This window comes from Canis lupus, chromosome 29 (genome assembly GCF_003254725.2).
Source record: "Canis lupus dingo isolate Sandy chromosome 29, ASM325472v2, whole genome shotgun sequence".
Taxonomy (NCBI): Eukaryota; Metazoa; Chordata; class Mammalia; order Carnivora; family Canidae; genus Canis; species Canis lupus.
Window position 1 is genome coordinate 26,609,547 of NC_064271.1, and position 18,797 is coordinate 26,628,343.

An 18,797-nucleotide genomic window follows, 5' to 3' on the forward strand; every position below is an offset into this window, starting at 1 on the left:
TACTAAGTTCTGACTATTATAATCTGCCAACTCAAAGATGGATCATATACTCTCTAAGAACTCCAGTGACTGAAGGGAAAGTTACAATTTTTTAAAAAAGATTTTATTTACTTATTTGACAGAGAGAGAGAGAGAGAGAGAGCAAGCACAAGCAGGGGGAGCAGGAGAGGGAGAAGCAGGCTCCATGCTGAGCAGGGAGTCCAATGTGGTGCTCGATTCCAGGACCCCAGGATCATGACCTGAGCCAAAGGCAGACGCTTAACTGACTGAGCTGCCCACGTGCCCCCAAAATTACAACTTTAATAGGGCTTTGAAAAATGGTAGGTCTTAAAGAGGCAAATGAAAAGGAACAGAATCAAGCTTCAATCAAGCTTGGAGTCCAAGGTTTTCAATGAAATATTGTATGCATTTATAAAATGTATTTATAAAATACATATAACCATAAAGTGGTTATACATAAGCTGTTAGGTATTGAACATGAGTAAAAAAAGACCAGTCTTCCAGACTAGGTTCCAATCCCGTGGAGTTCACAGTTTTGAAGGAAAGATTCTTCAAAAATTACAACACAGGGGGATAATGCTGATAATTACAGTTAAAAATGTTCGGAGAAAGCAACTAATTCAATATTGTGAGCTTGGGAATTGCATTAAAAGCCCTTTGTGAATTGAGCTTAGGTAGAGATTTGAGTGTAGCAAGTTTGGAAGTTAGGCTGTGATCAGATCTTGGAAAGCCTTCCATGCCAATCTGAAGAATGTTGACTTGATTTTCTAGGACTAGGTGATAGGGAGCCATTGAAGACTTTTAAACTTCAGAATGGCAGAACAAGATCTGGGCTTTAGAAATTCAATTCATATAGCTCATGTAAAATAAATTGGAAATGGGAAGCACAGAGAAAGATGGGTTATTTCAGCCTTCAGGGTTTACATATGGCAGCTGATGTCCTCTGAAAGTTTAGGAGTGTGTGACTAGTGATATTGTCATTTAATAATTTTTTGAACACATAAAAATACAATGTAAAACTTGAAGATTGTTAAAATGTAGTTCTTGCACTAGAAACGAGTAAATGGAAAGGCAGTTAATACTGAGTGGATAGAGGGGCAGAGGGAGAGTCTTAAGCTGACTTTGGCGCTAAGCGCAGAGCCCAACACATGACCAGTCTCATGACCCTGAGATCATGACCTGAGATGAAACCAAGAGCTGGATGCTTAAACGACTGTACCACCCTGTGGCTCCCATGATATGCCCCCTTTATTTTGTTAATTCTATTTTTTAAGCCATTTTGGGGGAAATCTTCCTCTATCATAGGTTATTTTGCTGTTCCACTTGATGATGGGTTTTCTTTTGTAGGAACAGTAGTCCATAAATTGGCTCATTATTCTCTGGGGTGTTTCTGTATGGTTGTCATGTTTTCATCTTAATTTTACACGGAACCACTCTATGCTGTTATTTATTTGACCCCATATGTCCCTTCTCACCTATCAGAGAACATTGTCTCTTCCCAGCACTTCTGGTGAGGCCACTACTGTGGCCTTGTCTATTCCATAATAATTATTTTCAAGTCCATTGTGGGTTTTGGTGAGCTGCCTTTCTTGGAAAGAGTGTGCTCACCTGGCCATCAAGATTCCCTTCCAATTAAGAATGGAGCATTACACCTTTCATAGAGACTAAAATATTCAGGGAGTGATCTGTCCACTTCACTTGCCTTTTCCCAGCAGACATTTCCACTGTCTTTCTCCAAAATGGAGTATTAGTGAGATTTTTTTTCAAAATTTTGACCACTTTTGCCACCATCTTTAAATGAGTTTTATATAGCTGCCATAAGAAATGTCCACAAACTGAGTGGCTTGAAACAACAAAAATTTATTCTCTGGAGGCCTAGATCCAAAATCAAGGTGTTGGCAGAATTCCGTGCTTCTTTCCTAGCTTTTGGAGGCTACCAGCAATCTTTGGCATTCCTTAGCTTATAACTGCATAACTCAAATCTCTGTCTCTGTCTTCACATGGCTTTTTCTCTGTGTCTTTTCTCCTGCTCTTCATGGCTAATGTCCCTTTTCATTGGATTTAGGACCCACCTAATCCAGGTTGATGTCATCTTGAGATTCTTAATTATATCTGCAAACACACTTTTTCCAAATAAGCTCACATTCACAAGTCCCAGGTGCACAGAGCAATTGGGGTGCCACCATTCTAACCACTATACCACCTATATTATTATTTTTAGAAGGGTGTTGATGTAGGACATGCTGTTAGTCATGTGGGTTCCTGAAAGATCTTTCACATTTGGGGGCTGTCTGTTTTCAATGACTTTTTTTTTTGTATAAAGAAATGTCTTTTCATTAGTTTGATTCTCTATTTTATACTTTTGTATGGTTTTAGGTTCCCAACTTTAGCTCCTTTCAATGTGCTTCAATCTGTCCTCTCACCCAGCAGTACATTTAAAATCATGAATACCAATAATACATATACCTTTAGACTCTATTGTGTGATCATCGAAAACAGTATGTTAAAGCTCACTACGAAGGTTAGAACATTTATAATGTCATTTCTTTGTTGTACTGAGATCATAGTGGTTGTGAAAACAGGTATGATAACATGTTTCAGCAGATTGAGAGTACTCACAATGTCACATCTTTACAAATTTTCTAATTAAATTCGCTCTATTCCCACTTGTTAGATTCATATAAATCTCTTTTCACTTTTCTGAATTAGCCAAGAATTTACAGAGTTTATTCAGTGCAAACAGACTAAGTTTTCTTCCATATGCCATGTAGACAAAATAGGACTATGTGATCCATCCACAGCTTTCTGCTTACGCTTTTTCTTTGTCTTTAATTTCTGTTGCAAATATTGACACAGAAAACCAGTGCAACATAGTCATGTTCTTGCTGGTTCAGATATGTGTATAAGCTCAAACACAGGCCCAAGGTCCCAAATTTATAATCATTGAATTCATACCTGTATGCCTAGCATTGTCTCCAGAGACATCCACAATGGCAGGGTACTCAAATCCACAAGTGGTCTCAATCCTTACACTTTTTTCCAGAGTAAACTTTCGCCCCCAAATATCTTGAACAACAAGTATCTTTTTGGTGTTGAATCTAGGTAACCAGTCAAAATTCTTTTCTCTCATAATGAATCAGTAGGTATCAGACAGGAACAATTCAGTCTTTCATAAAGAATCTAATATCATGGAGCCTCAGAAAATAAGAGGCTGGGTTCTTAATCTTATACTGACCAGGAAACTATCTATAGAAATGTAATTATTTCCTCCCTAGCAATTAATTGTACATACCAAGGGATTTTGGATTTAAAGAATTTATGTAGCCATAAAATAAGTGCTGCTAGTCTTCTTTTATTTTTTTAATGAATGAATGAATGGATTTTACTTTGTTTTCATACACTTTATTTTTAAAAACAGTTTTAGGCTTACAGAAAACCTTGAAAAAAGGACACAGTTCAAATATATCCCCTCCCTCAATCCATTATTTCCCCTTTATTAATATCTTGCATTAGTGTGGTATCTTTGTTATAGTCCATGACTCAATATCATTACATTAACATCAACTTAAGTTCATAGTTCTACATTAGGGTTCTCTTTGTGCTATAAAGTCCTATGGGTTTTGACAAATCTATGTCATGTATCCACCATTACAGTGTCATATAGGATAGTTTCACTGCTCTAAAATTACTCTGTGCACCACTAATTCATTCCTACCTTCCTCCCTCCCCAATATCTGATAACCACTGATCTTTTTTCTCTATAGTTTTCCATTTCTAGAATGTCGTAGAGTTGGAATCATATGATATGCAGACCTTTAAAACTGAATTATTTATTTATTTATTTATTTATTTATTTATTTATTTATTTATTTTTTTGAAGACTGAATTCTTTCACACAATATGCACTTAAGGCACCTTCATGTCCTTTTGTGGCTTGACAGCTCATTTCTTTTTATCACTGATTATATCCCACTGAATGGATATGCCACATTTTGTTTATCCCTTTACCTGCTGAAGAATGTATTTGCTTCCATTTGGGGCCAATATGAATAAATAACACCTTTATAAACATTAGCATGACAGTTTTAGTGTGGACACTAGTTTTCAACTCACTTGGATAAGTACCTAGAATCATGATTACATGGTGATTATGTTTAACTCTCTAAGAAACTGCCAAACTGCCTCCCAAAATGGCTGTACCATTTTGCATTCCCATTAGCAATGAAGGAGAGCACTTCCTCTGCATGCCTGTCAGCGTTTGATGTGTGACTTGTTTTAGTCATTTTTAATTATGATAGATTTTAGACATTCATCAGATGTGTGGTGCTACCTCACTTTTAATTTACAATTCCCTAATGACATATGATCTTGAGCATCTTCTCATATGTTTATTTCCTATGTATATGTCTTATTTGGTGAAGTGTCTATTCAGGTATTTTGACCATTTTTTTATTAGATTGTTTCTATTGTTGTTGAGTTTAAATGTTGTTTTTTTTTTTTGAATACAGATATTCAGATGTCTTTATCAGATATGTGTTTTGCAAATATTTTCTCCCAGGCTGTGGCCTGTTTTTTTATTAACAGTGTCTTTCTCAGAGCAGAGTTTTGTTTTTTTTTAAAGATTTATTTATTTATTTTGGGGGGTGTTAAGAGGGGCAAAAGGAGAGGGAGAGAGAGAATCTCAAGCAGACTTTGAGGGTGGAGCCTGACATGGGGCTCAGTCCCCAGAATTTGAGATCATGACCTGAGCTGAAACCAAGAGTAGGATGCTTAATTGACTGAACCACCCAGACACTCCTCTCAGAGCAGAGTTTTACTTTTTAATGTAGTTCAATCTTATTTTTTATTTCAAGGAGTGTACTGTTGAGTGTTGTATCTAAAAAGTTCTCACCACTTTCAAGGTTACCTAGATTTTGTTCCTATTTTATTTTCTGTGAGTTTTATAGTTTCTGTGTTTTACATTTAGATCTATGATCCATTTTGAGTCAATTTTGGTGAAAGCTGTAATGTCATTTGTATGTGGATATTCGAGTGTTCCAGCACTATTTTTTGAAAAGACTATCTCCAATTGAATTGGCTTTGATCTTTCTGTCAAAGATCAGTTCACTATATAAATGCTGGTTTCTTTTGGGCTTCCTATTCTGTTCTGTTGAAATGTCTATTATTTCACCAATATCACACTACTCTGATTGCTTTAGCCGTATGATAAGTCTTGAGTTTAGATAATGTCAGCACTCTGTTTTCTTTTTCAACACTATGTTGGCTTTTCTGGGTCTTTTGACATTCCATGTTAATTTAGCATCTGGTTGTTGATATCCACAGAGTAAGTTCCTGGATTTTGACTGAAACTGCTTTGATCAAGTTTGAAGAACTGATAATCTTAATGCTATTAAGACTTCCTATCCATGAACACAAACTATCTCCAGTTATCTGGTTCTTCTTTGACTACTTTCATTAGGGTTATATGATTTTCTCATAGAGATATTGTACATATTTTATTATAAAATAATAAACAAAATACCACAGACTGGGTGGCTTAAACAACAGATGTTTATTTCTCACAGTTCCAGAGGCTGGAGAGTCCAAAATCAAGGTACCAGTCTATTTGGTTCCTGGTGAGAACACTCCTCCTGGCTTGCAGAGCCATCTTCTCACTGTGTCCTCATATGATGGAGAAAGTTCTGATGTCTTTTCTGATTCAAAGGCACTAATACTATCATAGGGGTTCCACCCTCATGACCTCATCTAAGCCTAATTACCTTCCAAAGTCCCACCTCCTAAGACCATCATATTGGAGGTTAAAGGCTTAAATGTATAAATATTTGGACATTCAGTCCATAACAAGTGAGATCGCCCACATAATGAAGGGTAACCTGTTTTCCTCATAGTCTATTGATTTAAATGTTAACATATAAAAAATACCTCTACAGCAACATCTACACTGCTTTTTGACCAAATAACCACGTACCATAACCTGGCCATGCTGACACATAAATCACAATAATATTCCTTTATTATCCTTCTAATATCCATGGGTTTAGTAGTGGTGACATTTATTTTATTTCTAATATTAGAAATTTGCATAATTCTTGTTTTCTTGGTTAGGCTAGCTAGAGAAAATTTTACCAATTTTATTAATTTTTTTAAAGAACCAGATTTTGGTTTCACTGATTTTTTTTTCTACTAATTTCTTGTTTTCAGTTGCTCTTCTAATTCTCATCATTTCTTTTCTTCTTATTAATTTAGTTTTAATTTGTTCTCTCTTTTCTATTTTCCTAATGTGGAAGCTTAAATGATTGACTTACATTTTTCTTCTTTTCTAATATATGCATTCAATGCCCTAAGCTCTGCTTTCACTGTGTCCAACAAATTTTATTAATGTGTATTTCATTTAGTTCAAAATATTTTTAAATTTTCCTGAGAGATTTTCTTTGATCTGTATGTTATCTAATATGCTGTTTAATCTCCAAATATCCCACCTATTTTTCTATTATTGATTTCCAGTTTAATTATGTTTTAGTTTGAGGACTTCACATGACTTCTATTTGCTAAAGGTTCGTTAAAATGTGTGCAATGACCCAGAATATGTTTGAAACTTGGTGAATATTCCATGTGAACTTGCAAAAAATGTGTATTATGCTGTTGTTGGATGATGTATTTTATAAATGTCAATTAGGTCCAGTTTTATAGTGCTTTTAGTTCAACTATATGCTTACTGATTTTGTCTGCTGAATCTGTCAATTACTGACAGAAGGATGTTGAAGTCTATAATTATAACAGATTTATCTATTTCTTCTTGCAGTTTACCACCTTTTGCTTGACAAAGTTTGATGCTGTGGTTAGGGATATACATTAAAGATTCTATGTTTTCCTAAATAATTTACCTCTTTATTAATATTTAATGCCCTTACTGCACTTACTACTTATCTCTGATAGTCTTCCTTACTGTGTTTTTTGTCTAAAGTAAATATAGCTACTCCAGCTTTCTTTTGATTAGCGTTAACATGCCTCATCATCCCATCTTTTTAAGTTTTTTTCATCTTTTTTACTTTTAATCTACAGATATCTTTATACTTAAAGTGAGTTTCTTGTAGGCAACATATAGTTGGCTCTTCTTTTTGTTTTTTATCGACTCAGCACGTCTCTATCGTTTAAGTAGTGTACTTTAATTTCATTTTTATAACTAAAATAAAGTCATTAATAGAACAAAAAGACTTGCCTGTCAAAAGATACCTTCCCTTGTTAAATTGCAACTGATTCAGTCATACCGCTAAATTCTATACCCAGGACTCCTGTTTTATCTTCTAGCATAACTTGATATAAGAAGAACTAATTCAATATTTGTATTGGCCAATTTAAATCTTTCTTTTATTAATTACAGCTAAACATATTTAGACATTTATATATATATAAATAATGTTTCACAAGAATTTGATCATTTGTCAGCAAACCAATGAAACGCAAGATCGAAGTTGATAGGTATTAGGTAAGAGATATTTTAAAGTGTTAAAGAGTTTTTGAAAAGGAGAGAAAGTGTAGTAGATTTGAATTTTGGGACAATAACTCAAATGCCAGCAAGAGGACAGATGCACATAGTGAGATCCGCCAGGAACACCATGGAGGCTATGAAAGTGATTCAGTGATGTCTGATGACTACCTGAACTGAAACTATAGTAGTGGAAGTCAATAGAGTGAATGACTTGGAAGGTGTTAAGCAAGGATACTGATCTTTAGGATTTGGTAATGGATGAGATGAAGGAACAACGGTGCCAAGAATGATTCCAAGCTTTCAGCATTGAGAGACTGGGCAAATGAAAATGTTGTTACCTAAGACAGAGAATATGGATGCAAGAACAGATGAAAAGTGATGATAATTAGTTCTCTATTATGTATGATGTGCCAGTACAGTACATCTGGGTAAAGATTCCTTATTTCTATCTAAATTAAATGGTGCTTAAGTTTATGAAAGGCGTGTAAACCTGAAGGCCATCAATGCAAAGACAAAAGTTGAATCTGTGAAGGCCGCTTGAATAGAGATGCAGACAGAGTTAAGGACATTGAAAACTGTAAAAGCTAATTATAACCTACTCATCATTGGATTTTATAATTTAATAACTTATAATAAAGTTATAACTAGACTGAGTCATTCCTAGAAAGTATTTGGCCATCTCTTGCAGCCTTTATATTTTTACCCAGCCTCTGATCTGGTGACTAAGAGTTATGTAATTCAACCATATAAGTCACATTTAGGCAAAATAATTTTTTATGGAAAAAAACCATTATATAATATCCCAAACTAGTTCATATTGAATATCAGAAAGGTTCCTGACATTTGATTCATAACAAATTTCCAAAGAAACAGATGTTCAAGAAAAGAAACTTCTAGCCTATTTGAAACAAGTTCTGGGTTCTCATGAACTTATGGTGTTGATCTTAAATTCATGTATTATTTATCAAATATTATTATAATTCATATTGTTATGAAAAACTACTATATATATGCTCTGTTGAACATTCTGTGGGATACAAAGATAAATCAAGCATAAACTGTCCTTAAGATACTTATGGACTAATATGGTGAAATAAGACATAAACCTAGGTAAGTAGAAGGAGTACAGGGTTAAGAATCACAGACAATTTAAAAATAAAATTAAGAAAACAATCCAATTTACAACAGCATCGAAGACACATAAGATACTTAGGAATACATTTAACCAAAAAAATTCAAAGTTTATAGTCTGAAAAACACAAAATATTTGTTAGAAGAAATTTAAAAAGATCTGAATAAATGTAAAAAATCCCATGTTCATGTGTTCATGGATCAGAAGCATTGTTATGCATTGTTGAAAAGATAATACCCCTCCATTTATATCTACAGGTGCAACAAATTTCCTATTAGAATCCCAACTGACTTCTTCCTAAGAACTGGAAGCTGATTCTAAAATTCATATGAAATGGCAAGGGACCTGAAATAGTGAAAAAAATTAGCAGTGCTTTACCCTGTTTTTCCTCATAATAATGAGCATATATTCTAGAATTTGATTTCCAGTATTACCACTTGCCAGCTAGGTGGTCTCAGTTTCCTCATTTCATAGAGTTGTTGTAGGAATTACATAAGTTAATACATGGAATGTGTTCACAAAAGCATTGGCCCATTGTACACCTTGATTTTGTCCTAGTTATTATTATCATCATCATCTCATAGGGGTATTGTGAAGCTCAAAAAAGATAATGTATGTGAAACTTTTTTTTAAGATTTTATTTATTTATGAGAGACTCATACAAAGAGAGGCAGAGACACAGGCAGAGAGAGAGAGGTAGGCTCCATGCAGAGAGCCCGATGCAGGACTTGATCCCGGGTCTCCAGGATCACACCCTGGGCAGGACGCAGACACTCAACCACTGAGGCACCCAGCCTTCCCTATGTGAAACTTTTTGTAATGCACTGCTATTGTCACTTTGTATTATAGTGGCATGTGTATCCAGCACCCTTATAGAGTATAGAAGATCGACTATTAATTTTTTAGTGGCCTACATTGCACATAATAAATACTCAAAAATTAATATTTTAATTAAATGGTACCTTTATGATCAAATTACTATGGATTTGGTTTTGCTGAGAATAAAATCTAAATATCATTGCATCAAGACCACTCTCAATCTTGCTATAAAGTATAGATCCACTTATGTCTTCCATTCTATCACTGGTCTTGAAAATGGAGTCACAATGGACAATCCACTGCCAAGTATGAGAGGAAAACTTTAGAATTCTACCTACACGTAGTGTTTATCTGATCTTTTGTGAATTCTCTTGTTTTATATATATCTTTTTAATGTATGCAAAAATACTATTAAATACTCTAATATGTAAATAAATGCTTCATGTATATTGGAAGTGCAGGCTCACAAAATTTTTACTGAAGAGTATACTGTCAAAAGCCTGGAGATCAGAGTACTATCCTGCAACATGGTCTCCCTCCTACCGCCAAGCCAATCTGTTCAGCTTCTCCTAGAACACAGCTTATATCTTTCTGTTCCCAAATCTAGTCTGCATCCAGTCTGTTTCAGATGACAGTAAGGCAGCTACTCCTTTTCATGCTGCAACTTACATACTTCACACCAAAACTTAACCATCACTAAATAAAAGATTCTTTAAAGAAGTGTCAATACCTAGTCTGTCATATCTACCCTGAAGCCCCACCACTTCACCACACAAAAGGGTTTTCTGTGATAACAGGCTCCGAACAGATGTTTGCTTCATGCATAAACTAACACAGATATTGCTATCAAGAGTCAGGAGAGTGTGCTGGTTAACAGCAGAGGCTCATATCCAGGTTCCGCCACTTATAAACTGGCCGGCCACAAGCCTCAGATTCTTCCTCTGAAATAAAAGTAATAAGAGTACCTCTCTTGTAGGCATATTGTGAAAGTCTATTTGGCTAGCACCTAAAACAAAGCAAGCACTTCATAGATATTAGCATTCCGATTGTCTCCCTGAGACTCAAACACAGTAATGTCTGTAAAGCATCTAGTACATGCGAAATGAATAAGTGAATGAAATTTTCTCTACTAGTCATTTTGATATGAATAATTCTTTGTGACTTCTTCTCGTTCCTCCTTACTTATCCTCTCAACTTTCTTGAGATTATCATGACACTTTTCACTTGGATTAGTTCATATACTCTTCCTCCCATACTCTTCGATGTCTTGTGAATTAGTCTCTTAAGAAGAATAGCCATGTTTTGCTTTGTTTTTTTTTTAAAGATTTATGTATGTATGTATGTATGTATGTATGTATGTATGTATTTGACAGAGACAGAAGGAATGAGAGTGGAAATGGAGACAGATGGAGAAGGAGAGAGAGTTGAGCAGGCTCTGGGCTTGTTCTCACAATCCTGAGATCAGGACCTGAGCCGAAACCAAGAGTCGGCCACTCAACCAACTGTGCCACTCAAGTGCCCCTCTTTTGCTTTGTCAAAGCAGTATCATTGTTGCTGCTGTTGTTCTTGTTGTTGCTATGCATTTTAATGAGATAAACTACTCTACATTTCCATAAAAAATGTGCTATGAATCTGGTAGACAAAACTCTCCTTTTGGATTGCCAATAGCATTTTTTTTTGCAGTTTTACACACATTTATAAATATAATAGGATTAATTCTAGTTGATTCCTTACACAGATAATAAAATTAAATAAAAGCATTATCTTGACTCAAAAACATTAACTTAGTAGCATTAATTAATGCAGAAAATGTCAAAGGTCAAAACTTCATGAAATGCAAAACCAGATAATTATCATTTAATGTACACTTCTCTCCTTGTCAATGGGCAAAATCAGGGACCTCTATGGTCCCTGTGCTGTATTATCTTGAATTTCCCACATCTTTTCAAGAGGTAGAACAGTGAATTTCCCAAAGAGTCATGTCACTTCAGTATAAGTATGTGGAAAAGATGATAGTGGAATGGCAGAAGGGGACAGATTAGATCATTTCCTTCATCTTATGAACATTTGAGAGGGTTTTCCTTTGCCACTTGGGCCTTCAAGAATTATCTTTTAAATATTTAAATCAACACATCCCATTATGTTGGTTCAATTCTTAAATGCTAAAAATATTATTTTTGTTGGTGACATAATTGTGTAGAAAATCCCAAATGGTCAACAACAACACCTCTTGGAACTAATAAGTAATTATAGTAAAGTTTCAGGATACAAGGTTAATATACAAAACAAAAGTCAATTGCTTTCCTTTGTATCTGCAATGAACAACTGGAATTGAAATTCAAAACACTACGTTAGCACCCTAGGTACAGATTTAAGAAAATGAATGTAAAATGTAAACATGGGATACCTGGGTGGCTCAGTGGTTGAGCATCTGCCTTTGGCTCAGGTTGTGATCTCCTGGGTCGTGGGATCGAGTCCCAAATCAGGCTCCCCACAGAGCCTGCTTCTCCCTCTCCCTATATCTCTGCCTCTTTCTCTGTGTCTCTCATGAATAAATAAAATCTTTTTTTTAAAGATACTGTAAACAGGCTCTATATAAGGAAAAATATAAAACAGATGAAAGAAGCCAACGAAAGATCTAAACAAATGAAAAAGATATTTCACTATAAGAAGACTTAATAGTTAAGATGTCAGCTTAAACATGAATTCAGATACCTCACTGATCAAGACATACAGATGGCAATAAAGTATACGAAAAGATGTCCAACTTCCGAAGACACTAGGGAATTGTTGATTAAAACAATAAGATGCCACGACACACCTATTAGAATGGCTAAAATTCAAAATACAGACAACACCAAATACTGGTGAGAATGCGAGGCATTGGGGTGGGGGGTGTCTCATCCACTACTAGTGAAAATGCAAAATGGTATGGTCATTTTGGAAGACACTTTGACAGTTTTATATAAAACTGAACATAGTCTTACCATATGATCCTGCAATCACTTTCCTAGATATTTATCCAAATGAGTTGAAAATGTATATCCATACAGAATCCTGCACATGAAAGCTTATAGAAGCTTTATTCATAATTGCCAAAAATGAGAAAAAACCAAGACATGTCCTTCAATCAGTGAATGGAAAAAAAAAACTGTTTTCCATCCATTCAGTGGAATCTTATTCAGCAATAAAAGAAATGAGCTATTAAGCCCATTTTTAAGCTATTAAAAAAATCATGGAAGAACCTTAAATATACATTGCCAAGTGAAAGAATCCAGTCTAAAAAAGCTACATCCTGCATGATTCCAACTATATGACATTCTAGAAAGTAAAAACTATAGAGTCCATAAACAGATTGGTTTAAATAAGCGGACCACAAAGGATTTTTAAGGGCAGTGAAACTATTCTGTATGACACTGTAACGGTGGATACATAACACTGCATTTGTTAAAATCCATAGAACTACATAACACAAAAGGTGAACCCTGACGTCAACTATGGATCTTAATTAATAATATTGTATCAATATTGGTTCATCAGTTTAATAAATGTACCACACAAATGCAAGATGTTAATAACGGGAAATTGTACAGAGGAAGAGTGGCTATACAATAATTCTCTATTTTCTGCTTAATATTTCTGTGAACTTAAGACTGCTCTAAAATACAAATATATTGTAAAAAATGCCCACAGTAAATTAAAAAAATAATTTACAGCAAATTACATACATACATGTGTATAAAATTCCTATATAATATATATACATATACAAGCATTCAGATGAAATAACAACACATCTCTTTTCATGATAGTTTTTCTTAATGTGTATTCTGCTATTTTCCCTCTCTACAGGGACTGTCAGCAGGAAGTGAGGAAATGCAGGTAGTTATGCTAAATTATGCTTTCAAGAAATGTGGTAGTTAAGGGAACTAAGCTAAAATGGATAGTTGTGGGAATCTGAAGACTAAAGAATGACTTTAAAAGGATATAAATGATGCCGGCTATAAAAATCTGTAGTTAGTAGGTCATTAAATTTTGCTCCTTAGTTATTTCACTTTCTTTCAAGGAATATAGATGGATATTTGAATATGAAACTGTTAGAATGTGAGGAAAACAAACAAGCACATACCAAGTCATTGATGCTGATCATTAGAACGTGCTGATACTCTCTGCCGTCTTTGCCTTCAATATCACAATCAGAAGATGCTACTGGCAACAGAACAAGGATCAGGGGAGGAATTCCAAAGATATACCTAAAAGAAACTAAATTGAACAGTGAGTAAGAATAAGCTGAATTTTGTAAGTCATATTATATACTTCGTGTTGTTTCCATTGGCCTGATGATTTATTCCTAACAATATTTTTAAATGGATCTCAGCTTTAGGATAGTGTGGAAAGAACCCTAAAATCCAGCATTATGGAACAACCAAAGTAGGACGGCATTTTAGAGTTTAGATTTCTTCCACCTTTTTATTTAAAAATTACTCTTCGGAAAAGCACCATACAGGTGTGAGGAAAGCAGAGTCTCTCTGCCTCTGAAAAACACTCTAGGGCATAAATCAGTTTATTCAATTTTGGTTTATGTAGAACATTTCTACAAGAAAAGGCATCTACAGGTAAACAGGTAAATTACAGATAAAAGAAAGTTACCAATTTTTGAAATTTTATCATTTATGGCATGTATATTTGTGTAAATCTTGATGATTGTCCAAGCCTCTTCCTAGAAGCAGCATTGCACATTTATTTCCATGGTACTGTACTATGATTATATTCTTTCTTTTTTAATGATGGATCTGAAAGGGTTTACCCTTCCCAGAACTGCCAAAGGCGACATTTGGCAAAGGTGCCAGAGGTGACATTTACATTTTGACACTTTATCTTTTCAGTATATTCTTTGTTTCTGGAGTACCCAGAGACCCATATTTTCTACAACACAGCTGTCCTGCTTCTTGACATGTTAGAAAAACCCATTAAATAAATTTATTCATTAGTTAACATCCTGTTAACTAATGATTTATATCTGTTTTTGATAAGCCTTCCTAGACAGGGGCAATTGTCTAATCAGAAGGAATGAAATCATAAATGGTATCATTGGGGCAGTAATAATGCACTGATGGAAAGCCAGCTATTCCCAGAGACATTAAAATGTGGTTATTAGAGAGACTTATTTCTTCATAAGTCTACCAAAATGTCGTTTACATCTCTCTGCAAACTCTTGAGTTACGCTGACAATGTATTTCTTTTTAATTTCCCAAATAAAGTTTAACTGTACTTGATGAGTGTAAGACATTTCACATGTATATCTTTTCTGATTAGGACTACAAACAATACTCTTTGGAACCCAAGGAGCTAATATTGTGACATATGTCAAAGTTCCCAAGAACATTATCATCTATTGTATCACTATGTGTCGTATACAAATCAATAGTACTCCCCAATAAATGATGTGCTATTTGTGCCGCATATTTTGACAAATAGAGAAAGTAGCTTTAATAGCAGGTATGAGAATAAGTATGAATCCTACATCTCATCTTCATATATCACAGATACTTGACAAGGTAAGAGGAACAAATTGAGACATGGAATTGATTCACAGCTCTGCCACTAAGTGTCTATATGCATACCAGCAGAATTCACTTAGGAGATTAATAATGGTGATGATGATAGTTATGTTCAAGTACCTGTCATGTGCCTAGCACTTTGTTGCCTTATAGTTATCTGTAAAGATGAAAAGAGTCATACAAATTAATCTCTTAAAAGAACCCAGATAGTAGGTGCTAGGTCTGGATTCTAACCTAAGTTTACTGCCTCACCAGGATTTGATCAGAAATGGCCATAATCTTTTGATAACATGTAATTATGTTAGTTCTTTGAATGAAACGACTTCTATTACATAGCTCTGCCTTTCCCGTGTACTACTGTTCCTGCATCCTGAAGATTCTCAGCCAATAGTCAATTGCTATTTATTTACTAGATCCTGACTTGTAATTAGATTGGTATAGACTGCATAGATCCAAACTTCACTTTTTGTCTTCCTACAGGTGTCCAAAAGGTACACTTTGGAAAGAGTAAACAAGAAGTTGTACAACATATAACTTGAAATGAGTTTTAAGGGGAATAGAATAAAATAAATACTAGAATGAAAAAAGGGACATTTTTACTATTCTACATAAATATTATTTTAAAGGTCCACCTTTTAGGTTTTGACAAAGGAGTTTATTTTCTACTGCAGCTGTTGTGTCCTCTTCACCCCAATTTTCAGCAATTAGTGCTCCTCAAGTTCATATTGACCCATTTATTCACTGAACAGCATTTACCGGTGCTTTCAATGATGGCTTAGTAGAAAAAGTCAATCTTTTTTTTTTAAAGGTTTTATTTCTTTATTCATGAGAGACAGAGAGAGAGAAGAGAGAGAGAGAGGCACAGGAACAGGCAGAGGGAGAAGCAGGCTCCATGCAGTGAATCCAATGTGGGACTCAATCCTGAGAACCCAGGATCACACCCTGAGCCGAAGGTAGACGCTTAACCATTAAGCCACCCAGGTGTCCCAACTTGATCTTTTTTAAATGTATTACAACTAGTTTCTCAGTTCTGAAACATAATTTGCCCTGGGGCGCCTAGGTGGCTCATTCAGTTAAGCATATGACTCTTGATTTTGGCTCAGGTCATGATTTCACAGTGTCCTGAGATAGATCAGGCTCTGAATGTGGAGCCTGCTTAGGATTCTCTTTCTCCCTCTTCCTCTGCCTCTCCCCCCTCTTGTGTGCTCTCTCTAAATAAATAAATGAAATTCTTTTAAAATTCTTTTTTAAAAAATGAAACATAATTTGCTTTGTCTGTAAGAGCATCTCGTGTTGCCACTATTGTTAAATAGGTTAGCTCCAGATGGACTAGGGCAATATAAAACACAGAAGGTTGGAGGATGGAGACTTGGGGTTTTTGTCTTGGTATGACAAGGAGCCATATGACAATGGGTGGTGTGACTGAGTGAGTGAATGACGGTGTCCTTTAAGCTTCATTTGACTGGTCTGTATAATAAAAACTTTAGACTAAATGCTCTTAATGTCCCTTTCAACTTTCAAGCACCTAAATTCTAAGAATCTCCCAGGCCATCCCAATAAAATATTTCTTTAGACTTGAAATCACCTCTTGGATAATACTGCAAACATACCCAGGACTTCAGACATAACATCTTGCAGGTTCTCACCTCTCAAATCAACAACTGCAGTTTAGTCTGCAATTGAAATCTTTTCTCCACACCATATTAATATTGCCTAGTTTGAGCATGCTTTTGACATTGTTGTCACAATAGGAAAAAAAACTCTGCTTTTATTCTCTTTTGTTTTGTTTCAGATTATGCATAGACACTTGGCCCTTCCCTGACCCTGAACTTTTCTGTAGGTTGCAGAAAAGACAAACCATAAGGAATAATGCAAGGCAAGCTTGGGCTTGTGGAATTTTGTCTTTAGATTTCCTGAAGGGATTGAAAGTGGAGAATTTGTTTTCAGTAGGGAATTTGGTTAAACCAGAATGATGGCTGTCTAAAAAATTCTTGCTGGTTTTTAATTTAAGCCAAATAATACACTCAATCCTCAGATGCATCAGTTATGGGGTCAAAGTGAACATAAATAAATTAGTTTCTACAGTCTAACCAATCCAATCTTTCATCATTTTAAGGACCCCTAAGTGCTTACTGAATATCCATTATAAATATTTCATAGACCCATTTTCACTGGGAATTAAAAAAAATACTCAAAAGACAGGATGGAACAAAACACATTATCTGAATATATGCGACTTGGCTTTAATACAAACAACTGGCACAAGCAAAGTGGTGCATAAAGAAAAAAAAAGTTAATAAGCAGAAAACAACCATAGGTTGTATGGAAGTCAGCTCCTTAAGGTTACAAACATAAATTTGATTATCCTCATATAAAGAAATCTAGTATCTAACACAATAAATAGTAATACTGCACTGTAAACTCTATCCACAAATCCCATGATAAACACTTAAAGACATTTCTGCAGCCATCCTATGATATTGCATACAATATTTCACTTAATCTTACAACCACTTCAGGAGATAAGTACTACCCATTATTCACAGTTCTGCAGATAGAGAATCTAAGGAACAAAGAGACTTTCCCCATGTATAATATGTATAGTAAGAGGTTAAAAAGTTTAGAAACTCAGCTTTTAGCCACTGAGCTGCAGTGCTTCCTCCAAAAACAATTGTGTGTGTGTGTGTGTGCGCGCGCACGTGCGGAGTCAAAGGAATGTACAAAAACCCATCTTTTTCCCACATGAACTTTGCTAAGGTGCTTCCTGGCCAAGCTCTGAAACACTGCACCATACACTCATTTCAGAAAAGCAGATACTAAATATTTGTTCTTACTACACCAGGTTATGTGTCATAGGTAAGATCAGAAAAAATAATCTCGTAAGTGCATAAGTGCATAAGTGTGAATGCGACATATAAATTGTTCCTAGACAATAGCTTTTTCCATTTTTATTTAAGATACTGAAACACTTATGTGGTACCATGTGTGACTTTCCTTTGTACCTTTGTTCAGCCTTTCCTTTGTTCAGCCTTTCTCATCTTTCTCAGTGCCCTGTTCTTCCTACCATTCCATTTTTAGTCCTCAAATATGATTAAATTGCCTAAACTAGAGAGCACCCTTGAGTACCACCTAGTAGGGCCTCAGCTCCTTCAACTCCCCAAAGAAGCAGCAAAGAAAAAGTTGAGAGAGGAACTCTATCCTTAAGCTTCTTGTGAAATCTCGGAACAAAATGCAAAAGCCACACGTTATAATCATTATTATCCAAATACTTCAAATATTTTGCTTGCTAATAACAACTTTCGGTAAATGAATTACATAGATACACTTCAAGAAATAAAGCTCTTTGTTAATAATGCACACCCGAGCTTCCCTTTTCCTTCCTTCCTTCCTTCCTTCCTTCCTTCCTTCCTTCCTTCCTTCCTTCCTTCCTTCCTTCCTCCTTTCTTTCTTTCTTTCTTTCTTTCTTTCTTTCTTTCTTTCTTCTTTCTTTCTTCTTTCTCTCTCTCTCTCTCTCTCTCTCTCTCTCTCTCTCTCTCTCTCTTTCTTTCTTTTTTACCTCTTCACTCAAATCGGAGATGATGCAGGAATTGGAAGCAAGAGCTACAGGGAAAGAACGAAATGCAGGAGATCCCTGGCATCGTGAGGCTGATGGGGACACACCTAATTTCCAATTCTGTAGTAAGCTTCTGGAGGGCACCCATAGCCAATCCTTTTCCATAACTGTCTTCCATCCTCTACCCACCCCACCCCACCCCACCCCACCCCACCGCCGTTATGTTGCCGCTGACCTAGTACT

General features: G+C 35.3%; 2 protein-coding genes across 6 annotated transcripts in view; one reads left to right on the forward strand and one right to left on the reverse strand.

Annotated features, from left to right (window-relative positions):
- Positions 1-18,797, forward strand: part of ZC2HC1A (zinc finger C2HC-type containing 1A) — a 184,520-nt gene that overhangs the window by 86,465 nt on the left and 79,258 nt on the right. For 4 of the 5 annotated variants that reach the window (XM_049103708.1, XM_049103709.1, XM_049103711.1 and 1 more), the window contains exons 12-13: positions 13,293-13,322; positions 13,507-13,715. The exons of the other annotated variant lie outside the window; for it this stretch is intronic. The gene's annotated coding sequence lies outside the window, so the exon portion shown is untranslated. The remainder of the gene's footprint in view (positions 1-13,292; positions 13,323-13,506; positions 13,716-18,797) is intronic. 5 annotated transcript variants of the gene reach the window in all.
- The window catches only part of IL7 (interleukin 7), a 45,981-nt gene that overhangs the window by 25,577 nt on the left and 1,607 nt on the right, over positions 1-18,797 (reverse strand). Inside the window, exon 2 of the mRNA XM_025478064.3 lies at positions 13,570-13,703. Coding sequence (XP_025333849.1) covers positions 13,570-13,703 — 134 coding nt within the window. The remainder of the gene's footprint in view (positions 1-13,569; positions 13,704-18,797) is intronic.